General features: G+C 49.6%; 1 protein-coding gene across 2 annotated transcripts in view; it reads right to left on the reverse strand.

Moving 5' to 3' along the window:
• LOC139409182 (single-stranded DNA-binding protein 3) overlaps positions 1-13,886 on the reverse strand; it is a 135,827-nt gene that overhangs the window by 45,779 nt on the left and 76,162 nt on the right. For both annotated transcript variants that reach the window (XM_071153976.1, XM_071153977.1), the window contains exon 5: positions 7,738-7,827. In XM_071153976.1, coding sequence (XP_071010077.1) covers positions 7,738-7,827 — 90 coding nt within the window. The remainder of the gene's footprint in view (positions 1-7,737; positions 7,828-13,886) is intronic.

Here is a 13,886-nt window from a genome sequence, read left to right on the forward strand (position 1 = left end):
AGCGAGACAGACAGAGAGTGAGCGAGACAGACAGAGAGTGAGCGAGACAGACAGACAGAGAGCGAGACAGACAAACAGACAGAGAGCGAGACAGACAGACAGAGAGTGAGACAGCGAGCGAGACAGACAGACAGAGAGCGAGACAGGCAGACAGACAGACAGAGAGAGCAAGCGAGACAGACAGACAGCGAGCGAGGCAGACAAACAGCGAGCGAGGCAGACAGACAGCGAGCGAGGCAGACAGACAGCGAGCGAGGCAGACAGACAGCGAGCGAGGCAGACAGACAGCGAGCGAGGCAAACAGACAGCGAGCGAGGCAGACAGACAGCGAGCGAGGCAAACAGACAGCGAGCGAGGCAGACAGACAGCGAGCGAGGCAGACAGACAGCGAGCGAGGCAGACAGACAGCGAGCGAGGCAGACAGACAGCGAGCGAGGCAGACAGCGAGCGAGCGAGGCAGACAGCGAGCGAGACAGACAGCGAGAGCGAGACAGAGAGAGCGAGCGAGACAGAGAGCGAGACAGACAGATAGAGAGCGAGACAGACAGAGAGCGAGCGAGACAGACAGACAGAGAGCGAGACAGACAGACAGAGAGCGAGACAGACAGACAGAGAGCGAGACAGACAGACAGAGAGCGAGACAGACAGACAGAGAGCGAGACAGACACAGAGAGAGCGAGACAGACAGAGAGCGAGCGACAGAGAGCGAGCGACAGAGAGCGAGCGACAGAGAGCGAGCGACAGACAGCGAGCGACAGACAGCGAGCGACAGACAGCGAGCGACAGACAGCGAGCGACAGACAGCGAGCGAGACAGACAGCGAGCGAGACAGACAGCGAGCGAGACAGACAGAGAGAGCGAGACAGACAGACAGACAGATAGCGAGACAGACAGACAGAGAGCGAGACAGACAGACAGAGAGCGAGACAGACACAGAGAGAGCGAGACAGACATAGAGAGAGCGAGACAGACACAGAGAGAGCGAGACAGACACAGAGAGAGCGAGACAGACACAGAGAGAGCGAGACAGACACAGAGAGAGCGACAGAGAGCGAGCGACAGAGAGCGAGCGACAGAGAGCGAGCGACAGAGAGCGAGCGAGCGACAGAGAGAGAGAGAGTGAGCGAACGACAGAGAGAGAAAGAGTGAGCGAGGTAGCCAGAGAACGAGCGAGCGAGACAGAGAGAACGAGCGAGCGAGAGAGAGAGAGCGAGCGAGCGAGACAGAGAGAGCGAGCAAGCGAGACAGACAGAGCGAGCGAGCGAGCGAGACAGAGAGAGACAGCGAGCGAGACAGAGAGAGCGAGCGAGCGAGCCAGAGAGAGCGAGCGAGCGAGACAGAGAGAGAGAGCGAGACAGAGAGAGCGAGCGAGCGAGACAGAGAGAGCGAGCGAGCGAGACAGAGCGAGCGAGCGAGACAGAGAGAGCGAGCGAGCGAGACAGAGAGAGCGAGCGAGCAAGACAGAGAGAGCGAGCGAGCCAGAGAGAGCGAGCGAGCGAGACAGAGAGAGCGAGCGAGACAGAGCGAGCGAGCGAGACAGAGAGAGCGAGCGAGCGAGACAGAGAGAGCGAGCGAGACAGAGAGAGCGAGCGAGCGAGCGAGCCAGAGAGAGCGAGCGAGACAGAGAGAGAGCGAGTGAGAGAGAGAGCGAGCGAGACAGAGAGAGAGCGAGCGAGCGAGACAGAGAGAGAGCGAGCGAGCGAGACAGAGAGAGAGCGAGCGAGACAGAGCGAGAGCGAGACAGAGAGAGAGAGAGAGCGAGACAGAGCAAGTGAGACAGAGAGAGAGAACGAGCGAGACAGAGAGAGAGAATGAGCGAGACAGAGAGAGAGCGAGAGAAACAGAGACAGAGATCGAGACAGAGAGAGAGAGAGAGAGAGAGAGAGCGAGCGAGACAGAGCCAGCGAGACAGAGAGAGAGAACGAGCGAGACAGAGAGAGAGAGATCAAGCGAGACAGAGAGAGAGAACGAGCGAGACAGAGAGAGAGAACGAGCGAGCGAGCGAGAGAAACAGAGAGAGAGAGCGAGCGAGCCAGAGAGAGAGAGAGAGAGCGAGCGAGCCAGAGAGAGAGAGAGCGAGCGAGTCAGAGAGAGAAAGAGCGAGCGAGCCAGACAGAGAGAGAGCGAGCGAGCCAGACAGAGAGAGCGAGCGAGCGAGCCAGACAGAGAGAGAGCGAGCGAGCCAGACAGAGAGAGAGCGAGCGAGCCAGACAGAGAGAGAGCGAGCGAGCGAGCGAGACAGACAGAGAGAGAGCGAGCGAGCGAGCGAGACAGACAGAGAGAGAGCGAGCGAGCGAGCGAGACAGACAGAGAGAGAGCGAGCGAGACAGACAGAGAGAGAGCGAGCGAGACAGAGACAGAGATCGAGACAGAGACAGAGATCGAGACAGAGAGAGAGAGAGAGAGAGAGAGAGCGAGCGAGACAGAGCCAGCGAGACAGAGAGAGAGAACGAGCGAGACAGAGAGAGAGAGATCAAGCGAGACAGAGAGAGAGAACGAGCGAGACAGAGAGAGAGAACGAGCGAGCGAGCGAGAGAAACAGAGAGAGAGAGCGAGACAGAGAGAGAGAGATAGCGAGCGAGCCAGAGAGAGAGAGAGCGAGCGAGCCAGAGAGAGAAAGAGCGAGCGAGCCAGACAGAGAGAGAGTGAGCGAGCCAGACAGAGAGAGAGCGAGCGAGCCAGACAGAGAGAGAGCGAGCGAGCCAGACAGAGAGAGAGCGAGCGAGCCAGACAGAGAGAGAGCGAGCGAGCCAGACAGAGAGAGAGCGAGCGAGACAGACAGACAGAGAGCGAGCGAGACAGACAGAGAGAGAGCGAGCGAGACAGACAGAGAGAGAGCGAGCGAGCCAGACAGAGAGAGAGCGAGCGAGACAGACAGACAGAGAGCGAGCGAGACAGACAGAGAGAGAGCGAGCGAGACAGACAGAGAGAGAGCGAGCGAGACAGACAGAGAGAGAGCGAGCGAGACAGACAGAGAGAGAGCGAGCGAGACAGACAGAGAGAGAGCGAGCGAGACAGACAGAGAGAGAGCGAGCGAGACAGACAGACAGAGAGCGAGCGAGAGACAGACAGACAGAGAGCGAGCGAGACAGACAGAGAGAGAGCGAGCGAGACAGACAGACAGAGAGAGAGCGAGCGAGACAGACAGACAGAGAGAGAGCGAGCGAGACAGACAGACAGAGAGAGAGCGAGCGAGACAGACAGACAGAGAGAGAGCGAGCGAGCGAGACAGACAGAGAGAGAGCGAGCGAGACAGACAGACAGACAGAGAGAGAGCGAGCGAGACAGACAGAGAGAGAGCGAGCGAGACAGACAGAGAGAGAGCGAGCGAGACAGACAGAGAGAGAGCGAGCGAGACAGACAGAGAGAGAGCGAGCGAGACAGACAGAGAGAGAGCGAGCGAGACAGACAGAGAGAGAGCGAGCGAGACAGACAGAGAGAGAGCGAGACAGACAGAGAGAGAGCGAGCGAGCGAGACAGACAGACAGAGAGAGAGCGAGCGAGACAGACAGACAGACAGACAGAGAGCGAGCGAGACAGACAGACAGAGAGAGAGCGAGCGAGTCAGACAGACAGAGAGAGAGCGAGCGAGACAGACAGACAGACAGAGAGAGAGCGAGCGAGACAGACAGACAGAGAGAGAGCGAGCGAGACAGACAGAGAGAGAGCGAGCGAGACAGACAGAGAGCGAGCGAGACAGACAGAGAGAGAGCGAGCGAGACAGACAGACAGACAGAGAGAGAGCGAGACAGACAGACAGACAGAGAGCGAGCGAGCGAGACAGAGAGACAGAGTGAGCGAGACAGACAGACAGAGAGTGAGACAGCGAGCGAGACAGACAGACAGACAGAGAGCGAGACAGCGAGCGAGACAGACAGACAGAGAGCGAGACAGACAGACAGACGTATAGCGAGCGAGGCAGACAGACAGACAGAGAGAGCAAGCGAGACAGACAGACAGCGAGCGAGGCACAGACAGCGAGCGAGGCAGACAGACAGCGAGCGAGGCAGACAGAGAGTGCGAGACAGAGAGAGCGAGCGATACAGAGAGCGAGACAGACAGACAGAGAGCGAGACAGACAGACAGAGAGCGAGACAGACAGAGAGCAAGACAGACACAGAGAGAGCGAGACAGAGAGCGAGACAGACAGACAGACAGAGAGAGAGCGAGCGAGACAGACAGAGAGAGAGCGAGCGAGACAGACAGAGAGAGAGCGAGCGAGACAGACAGAGAGAGAGCGAGCGAGACAGACAGAGAGAGAGCGAGCGAGACAGACAGAGAGAGAGCGAGCGAGACAGACAGAGAGAGAGCGAGCGAGACAGACAGAGAGAGAGCGAGCGAGACAGACAGAGAGAGAGCGAGACAGACAGAGAGAGAGCGAGACAGACAGAGAGAGAGCGAGCGAGCGAGACAGACAGACAGAGAGAGAGCGAGCGAGACAGACAGACAGACAGACAGAGAGCGAGCGAGACAGACAGACAGAGAGAGAGCGAGCGAGTCAGACAGACAGAGAGAGAGCGAGCGAGACAGACAGACAGAGAGAGAGCGAGCGAGACAGACAGACAGAGAGAGAGCGAGCGAGACAGACAGAGAGAGAGCGAGCGAGACAGACAGAGAGCGAGCGAGACAGACAGAGAGAGAGCGAGCGAGACAGACAGACAGAGAGAGAGCGAGACAGACAGACAGACAGAGAGCGAGCGAGCGAGACAGAGAGACAGAGTGAGCGAGACAGACAGACAGAGAGTGAGACAGCGAGCGAGACAGACAGACAGACAGAGAGCGAGACAGCGAGCGAGACAGACAGACAGAGAGCGAGACAGACAGACAGACGTATAGCGAGCGAGGCAGACAGACAGACAGAGAGAGCAAGCGAGACAGACAGACAGCGAGCGAGGCACAGACAGCGAGCGAGGCAGACAGACAGCGAGCGAGGCAGACAGAGAGTGCGAGACAGAGAGAGCGAGCGATACAGAGAGCGAGACAGACAGACAGAGAGCGAGACAGACAGAGAGCGAGACAGACAGACAGAGAGCGAGACAGACAGACAGAGAGCAAGACAGACACAGAGAGAGCGAGACAGACACAGAGAGAGCGAGACAGACACAGAGAGAGCGAGACAGACACAGAGAGAGCGAGACAGACACAGAGAGAGCGAGACAGACACAGAGAGAGCGAGACAGACAGACAGACAGAGAGCGAGACAGACAGACAGACAGAGAGTGAGACAGACAGACAGACAGACAGACAGAGAGCGAGACAGACAGACAGACAGAGAGCGAGACAGACAGACAGACAGAGAGACAGGCAGACAGACAGCGAGCGAGCGAGACAGACAGAGAGAGCGTGAAAGACAGAGAGAGCGAGCGAGACAGAGAGAGCGAGCGAGACAGAAACAGAGACAGACAGATAGAGAGCGAGACAGACAGACAGAGAGCGAGACAGACAGACAGAGAGCGAGACAGACACACAGAGAGCGAGACAGACACACAGAGAGCGAGACAGACACACAGAGAGCGAGACAGACACACAGAGAGCGAGACAGACACAGAGAGAGCGAGACAGACACAGAGAGAGCGAGACAGACACAGAGAGAGCGAGACAGACACAGAGAGAGCGAGACAGACACAGAGAGAGCGAGACAGACACAGAGAGAGCGAGACAGACACAGAGAGAGCGAGACAGACACAGAGAGAGCGAGACAGACACAGAGAGAGCGAGACAGACACAGAGAGAGCGAGACAGACAGACAGACAGAGAGCGAGACAGACAGACAGACAGAGAGCGAGACAGACAGACAGAGAGACAGGCAGACAGACAGCGAGCGAGACAGAGAGAGCGAGCGAGACAGAGAGCGAGACAGAGAGCGAGACAGACAGAGAGCGAGACAGACAGAGAGCGAGACAGACAGAGAGCGAGACAGACAGACAGAGAGCGAGACAGACAGACAGAGAGCGAGACAGACAGACAGAGAGCGAGACAGACACAGAGAGAGCGAGACAGACACAGAGAGAGCGAGACAGACACAGAGAGAGCGAGACAGACACAGAGAGAGCGAGACAGACAGACAGACAGAGCGAGACAGACAGACAGAGAGACAGGGAGCGAGACAGACAGACAGAGAGACAGGGAGCGAGACAGACAGACAGAGAGACAGGGAGCGAGACAGACAGACAGAGAGACAGAGAGCGAGACAGACAGACAGAGAGCGAGACAGACAGACAGAGAGACAGGGAGCGAGACAGACAGACAGAGAGACAGGGAGCGAGACAGACAGACAGAGAGACAGAGAGCGAGACAGACAGACAGAGAGACAGAGAGCGAGACAGACAGACAGACAGACAGCGAGACAGACAGACAGACAGAGAGCGAGACAGACAGACAGAGAGACAGGCAGACAGACAGCGAGCGAGACAGACAGAGAGAGCGTGCAAGACAGAGAGAGCGAGCGAGACAGAGAGAGCGAGCGAGACAGAGAGAGCGAGCAAGACAGAGAGAGCGAGCAAGACAGAGAGCGAGACAGACAGATAGAGAGCGAGACAGACAGACAGAGAGCGAGACAGACAGACAGAGAGCGAGACAGACAAACAGAGAGCGAGACAGACAGACAGACAGAGAGCGAGACAGACACAGAGAGAGCGAGACAGACACAGAGAGAGCGAGACAGACAGACAGACAGACAGAGAGCGAGACAGACAGACAGACAGAGAGCGAGACAGACAGACAGAGAGCGAGACAGACAGACAGAGAGCGAGACAGACAGACAGAGAGCGAGACAGACAGAGAGCGAGACAGACAGACAGACAGAGAGCGAGACAGACAGACAGACAGAGAGCGAGACAGACAGACAGACAGAGAGCGAGACAGACAGACAGACAGAGAGCGAGACAGACACAGAGAGAGCGAGACAGACACAGAGAGAGCGAGACAGACAGACAGACAGAGAGCGAGACAGACACAGAGAGAGCGAGACAGACAGACAGACAGAGAGCGAGACAGACAGACAGACAGAGAGCGAGACAGACAGACAGACAGAGAGCGAGACAGACAGACAGACAGAGAGCGAGACAGACAGACAGACAGAGAGCGAGACAGACAGACAGACAGACAGAGAGCGAGACAGAGAGCGAGACAGACAGACAGAGAGACAGAGAGCGAGACAGACAGCGAGACAGACAGAGAGCGAGACAGACAGAGACAGAGAGCGAGACAAACAGACAGACAGAGCGAGCGAGACAGAGCCAGAGCGAGCCAGAGCGAGCCAGAAACAGAGACAGACACAGAGAGAGCGAGACCGACACGACACAGAGAGAGCGAGACCGACACGACACAGAGAGAGCGAGACCGACACAGAGAGAGCGAGACCGACACAGAGAGAGCGAGACCGACACAGAGAGAGCGAGACCGACACAGAGAGAGCGAGACCGACACAGAGAGAGCGAGACAGACACAGAGAGAGCGAGACAGACACAGAGAGAGCGAGACAGACACAGAGAGAGCGAGACAGACACAGAGAGAGCGAGACAGACACAGAGAGAGCGAGACCAACACAGAGAGAGCGAGACCAACACAGAGAGAGCGAGACCGACACAGAGAGAGCGAGACCGACACAGAGAGAGAGAGATCTGGACAGAGATTAGGTCAGCTAAAGAGACTAAAAAAAGGAGGTGGAGAGGGGGATAGGCTTAGCATGTTGTGGGTTTGAGGGGATGGACAAAGAGAGAGAGAAAGAGGTTTTACTTGAAAGAAGCCCGGGGGCATGGGTCCGCCAGGCATGCCATCGTTGGGGGGCATGTTGCCCATCACCGGACTGGGGGCAGCAGCTGCACTCTGTAAAACACAAAGGAAACACACACACACACTTAGTACTCTGAAACACAGATTAAAACTCTGTATACACATACAGTACCAGTCAAAAGATACACCTACTCACTCAAGGGTTTTTATTTATTTTCTATATTTTCAACATTGTAGAATAATAGTGAGTACATGAAAACTATGAAATAACATATATGGAATCATGTAGTAACCAAAAAAGTGTTCAACAAATTAAAATATATTTTATATTTCAGATTCTTCAAAGTAGCCACCCTTTGACAGCATTGCACACTCTTGGCATTCTCTCAACAAGCTCATGAGATAGTCACCTGAAATGCATTTGTGACAAGGTAGGGATGGTATACAGAAAATAGCCCTATTTGGTAAAAGACCAAGTCCGTTTTATGGCAAGAACAGCTCAAATAAGCAAAAAGAAACAACAGCCCATTATAACTTAAAGACATTTAGGTTAGTCAATACGGAACATTTCAAGAACTGAAAGTTTCTTCAAGTGCAGTTGCAAAAACCATCAGGAACTATGGTGAAACTGGCTCTCATTAGGACCACCACAGGAAAGGATTACCCAGAGTAACCTCTGCTGCAGAGGATAAATTCATTAGAGTTACCAGCATCAGAAATTGCAGCCCAAATAAATGCTTCACAGAGTTCAAGAAACAGACATTTAAACATCAACTGTTCAGAGGAGACTGTGAATCAGGCCTTCATGGTCGAATTCCTGCAAAGAAACCACTACTAAAGGACACCAATAATAAGAAGAGACTTGCTTAGGTCAAGAAACATGAGTTATGGACATTAGACCAGTGGAAATCTGTCCTTCGGTCTGATGAGTCCAAATTTGAGATTATGGGTTCCAACCAATCTCTTTGTGAGACGCAGAGTAAGAGAATAGATGATATCTGCATGTGGGGTTCCCAAGGTGAAGCATGGAGGAAGAGGTGTGATGGTGTGGAGGTGCTTTGCTGGTGACACTGTCTGTGATTTATTTAGAATTCAAGGCACACTTAAACCTCTTAAGGTATAGGGGGCAGCATTTTCACTTTTGGATAAATAGCGTGCCCAATTTCAACTTCCTGCTACTCATGCCAGGAATATATGATATGCATATGATTAGTAGATATGGATAGAAAACACTGAAGTTTCTAAAACTGTTTCAATCATGTCTGTAACTATAACAGAACTTATGTAGCAGGCAAAACCCAGAGGACTAACTGTTCAGAATTTTTTTTTGTTTTTTTGCCTCTGACCGTTCCCCTCGGTTGTCTTTTCCAAGGGATATTTGATAGGAACCATTTTACTGTTCCTACCACTTCCACTGGATGTCACCAGTCTTTGGAATTTAGTTGAGATTATTCATTTGTGCAACAAAGAAGAAGCACATCCTGGAACAAGGTTACACTGTTGAGAGTTGCGCAAGACGTAAAAAGGAGCATGGTTTGTTTACTTGCTGTATTGAATACAGATTGTCTAAAATTTGATGGATTATTAACGTTTACAAATACCTAAAGTTGTATTACAAAAGTAGTTTGAAATATTTTGGCAAAGTTTATAGGCAACTTTTGAAATGTTTTGTAGCGACACACCAACCCCAAGCATGCAAGCAGTCATCAAGGCAAAGGGTTGCTACTTTGAAGAATCTAAAATGTTTGTTTTTTAAAAATAGTTTACTACACTCCATGTGTTGTTTCATAGTTTTGATGTCTTCACTATTATTCTACAATGTAGAAAATAGTAAAGATAAAGAAAAACCATTGAATGAGTAGCTGTGTCCAAACTATTGACTGGTTCTGTACGTCATACACACTCACTACTCTGAACAACACATACTGAACGTCATACACACTCACTACTCTGTACAACACATACGTCACACAACACATACTGTACGTCATACACACTCACTACTCTGAACAACACATACTGAACGTCATACACACTCACTACTCTGTACAACACATACGTCACACAACACATACTGTACGTCATACACACTCACTACTCTGAACAACACATACTGTACGTCATACACACTCACTACTCTGAACAACACATACGTCACACAACACATACTGTACGTCATACACACTCACTACTCTGAACAACACATACTGTACGTCATACACACTCACTACTCTGAACAACACATACGTCACACAACACATACTGTACGTCATACACACTCACTACTCTGAACACATATGTCATTCAACACATACTGTACGTCATACACACTCACTACTCTGAACAACACAAACTGTACGTCATACACACTCACTACTCTGAACAACACATACGTCACACAACAAATACTGTACGTCATACACACTCACTACTCTGAACAACACATACTGTACGTCATACACAGTCACTACTCTGAACAACACATACTGTACGTCATACACACTCACTACTCTGAACAACACATACGTCACACAACACATACTGTACGTCATACACACTCACTACTCTGAACAACACATACTGTACGTCATACACACTCACTACTCTGAACAACACATACTGTACGTCATACACACTCAGTACTCTGAACAACACATACTGTACGTCATACACACTCACTACTCTGAACAACACATACGTCACACAACACATACTGTACGTCATACACACTCACTACTCTGAACAACACATATGTCATACAACACATACTGTACGTCATACACACTCACTACTCTGAACAACACATACTGTACGTCATACACACTCACTACTCTGAACAACACATACTGTACGTCATACACACTCACTACTCTGAACAACACATACTGTACGTCATACACACTCAGTACTCTGAACAACACATACTGTACGTCATACACACTCACTACTCTGAACAACACATACGTCACACAACACATACTGTACGTCATACACACTCACTACTCTGAACAACACATACTGTACGTCATACACACTCACTACTCTGAACAACACATACGTCACACAACACATACTGTACGTCATACACACTCACTACTCTGAACACATATGTTATACAACACATACTGTACGTCATACACACTCACTACTCTGAACAACACAAACTGTACGTCATACACACTCACTACTCTGAACAACACATACGTCACACAACACATACTGTACGTCATACACACTCACTACTCTGAACACATACTGTACGTCATACACACTCACTACTCTGAACAACACATACTGTACGTCATACACACTCACTACTCTGAACAACACATACGTCACACAACACATACTGTACGTCATACACACTCACTACTCTGAACACATACTGTACGTCATACACACTCACTACTCTGAAAAACACATACGTCACACAACACATACTGTACGTCATACACACTCACTACTCTGAACAACACATATGTCATACAACACATACTGTACGTCATACACACTCACTACTCTGAACAACACAGACTGTACGTCATACACACTCACTACTCTGAACAACACATACTGTACGTCATACACACTCACTACTCTGAACAACACATACTGTACGTCATACACACTCACTACTCTGAACACATACTGTACGTCATACACACTCAGTACTCTGAACAACACATATGTCATACAACACATACTGTACGTCATACACACTCACTACTCTGAACACATACTGTACGTCATACACACTCACTACTCTGAACAACACATACGTCATACAACACATACTGTACGTTATACACACGCACTACTCTGAACAACACATACGTCATACAACACGTACTGTACGTCATACACACTCACTACTCTGAACACATACTGTACGTCATACACACTCACTACTCTGAACAACACATACGTCATACAACACATACTGTACGTCATACACACTCACTACTCTGAACACATACTGTACGTCATACACACTCACTACTCTGAACAACACATATGTCATACAACACATACTGTACGTCATACACACTCACTACTCTGAACACATACTGTACGTCATACACACTCAGTACTCTGAACAACACATACGTCATACAACACGTACTGTACGTCATACACACTCACTACTCTGAACACATACTGTACGTCATACACACTCACTACTCTGAACAACACATATGTCATACAACACATACTGTACGTCATACACACTCACTACTCTGAACACATACTGTACGTCATACACACTCAGTACTCTGAACAACACATATGTCATACAACACGTACTGTACGTCATACACACTCACTACTCTGAACACATACTGTACGTCATACACACTCACTACTCTGAACAACACATACGTCATACAACACATACTGTACGTCATACACACTCACTACTCTGAACACATACTGTACGTCATACACACTCACTACTCTGAACAACACATATGTCATACAAGACATACTGTACGTCATACACACTCACTACTCTGAACACATACTGTACGTCATACACACTCACTACTCTGAACACATACTGTACGTCATACACACTCACTACTCTGAATAACACATACTGTACGTCATACACACTCACTACTCTGAACAACACATACGTCACACAACACATACTGTACGTCATACACACTACTCTGAACAACACATACGTCACACAACACATACTGTACGTCATACACACTCACTACTCTGAACAACACATACTGTACGTCATACACACTCACTACTCTGAACAACACATACGTCACACAACACATACTGTACGTCATACACACTCACTACTCTGAACACATACTGTACGTCATACACACTCACTACTCTGAACAACACATACTGTACGTCATACACACTCACTACTCTGAACAACACATACGTCACACAACACATACTGTACGTCATACACACTCACTACTCTGAACACATACTGTACGTCATACACACTCACTACTCTGAAAAACACATACGTCACACAACACATACTGTACGTCATACACACTCACTACTCTGAACAACACATATGTCATACAACACATACTGTACGTCATACACACTCACTACTCTGAACAACACAGACTGTACGTCATACACACTCACTACTCTGAACAACACATACTGTACGTCATACACACTCACTACTCTGAACAACACATACTGTACGTCATACACACTCACTACTCTGAACACATACTGTACGTCATACACACTCAGTACTCTGAACAACACATATGTCATACAACACATACTGTACGTCATACACACTCACTACTCTGAACACATACTGTACGTCATACACACGCACTACTCTGAACAACACATACGTCATACAACACGTACTGTACGTCATACACACTCACTACTCTGAACACATACTGTACGTCATACACACTCACTACTCTGAACAACACATACGTCATACAACACATACTGTACGTCATACACACTCACTACTCTGAACACATACTGTACGTCATACACACTCACTACTCTGAACAACACATATGTCATACAACACATACTGTACGTCATACACACTCACTACTCTGAACACATACTGTACGTCATACACACTCAGTACTCTGAACAACACATACGTCATACAACACGTACTGTACGTCATACACACTCACTACTCTGAACACATACTGTACGTCATACACACTCACTACTCTGAACAACACATATGTCATACAACACATACTGTACGTCATACACACTCACTACTCTGAACACATACTGTACGTCATACACACTCAGTACTCTGAACAACACATATGTCATACAACACGTACTGTACGTCATACACACTCACTACTCTGAACACATACTGTACGTCATACACACTCACTACTCTGAACAACACATACGTCATACAACACATACTGTACGTCATACACACTCACTACTCTGAACACATACTGTACGTCATACACACTCACTACTCTGAACAACACATATGTCATACAAGACATACTGTACGTCATACACACTCACTACTCTGAACACATACTGTACGTCATACACACTCACTACTCTGAACACACACTGTACGTCATACACACTCACTACTCTGAATAACACATACTGTACGTCATACACACTCACTACTCTGAACA

Source organism: Oncorhynchus clarkii, chromosome 5, assembly GCF_045791955.1.
Source record: "Oncorhynchus clarkii lewisi isolate Uvic-CL-2024 chromosome 5, UVic_Ocla_1.0, whole genome shotgun sequence".
Lineage (NCBI taxonomy): Eukaryota > Metazoa > Chordata > Actinopteri > Salmoniformes > Salmonidae > Oncorhynchus > Oncorhynchus clarkii.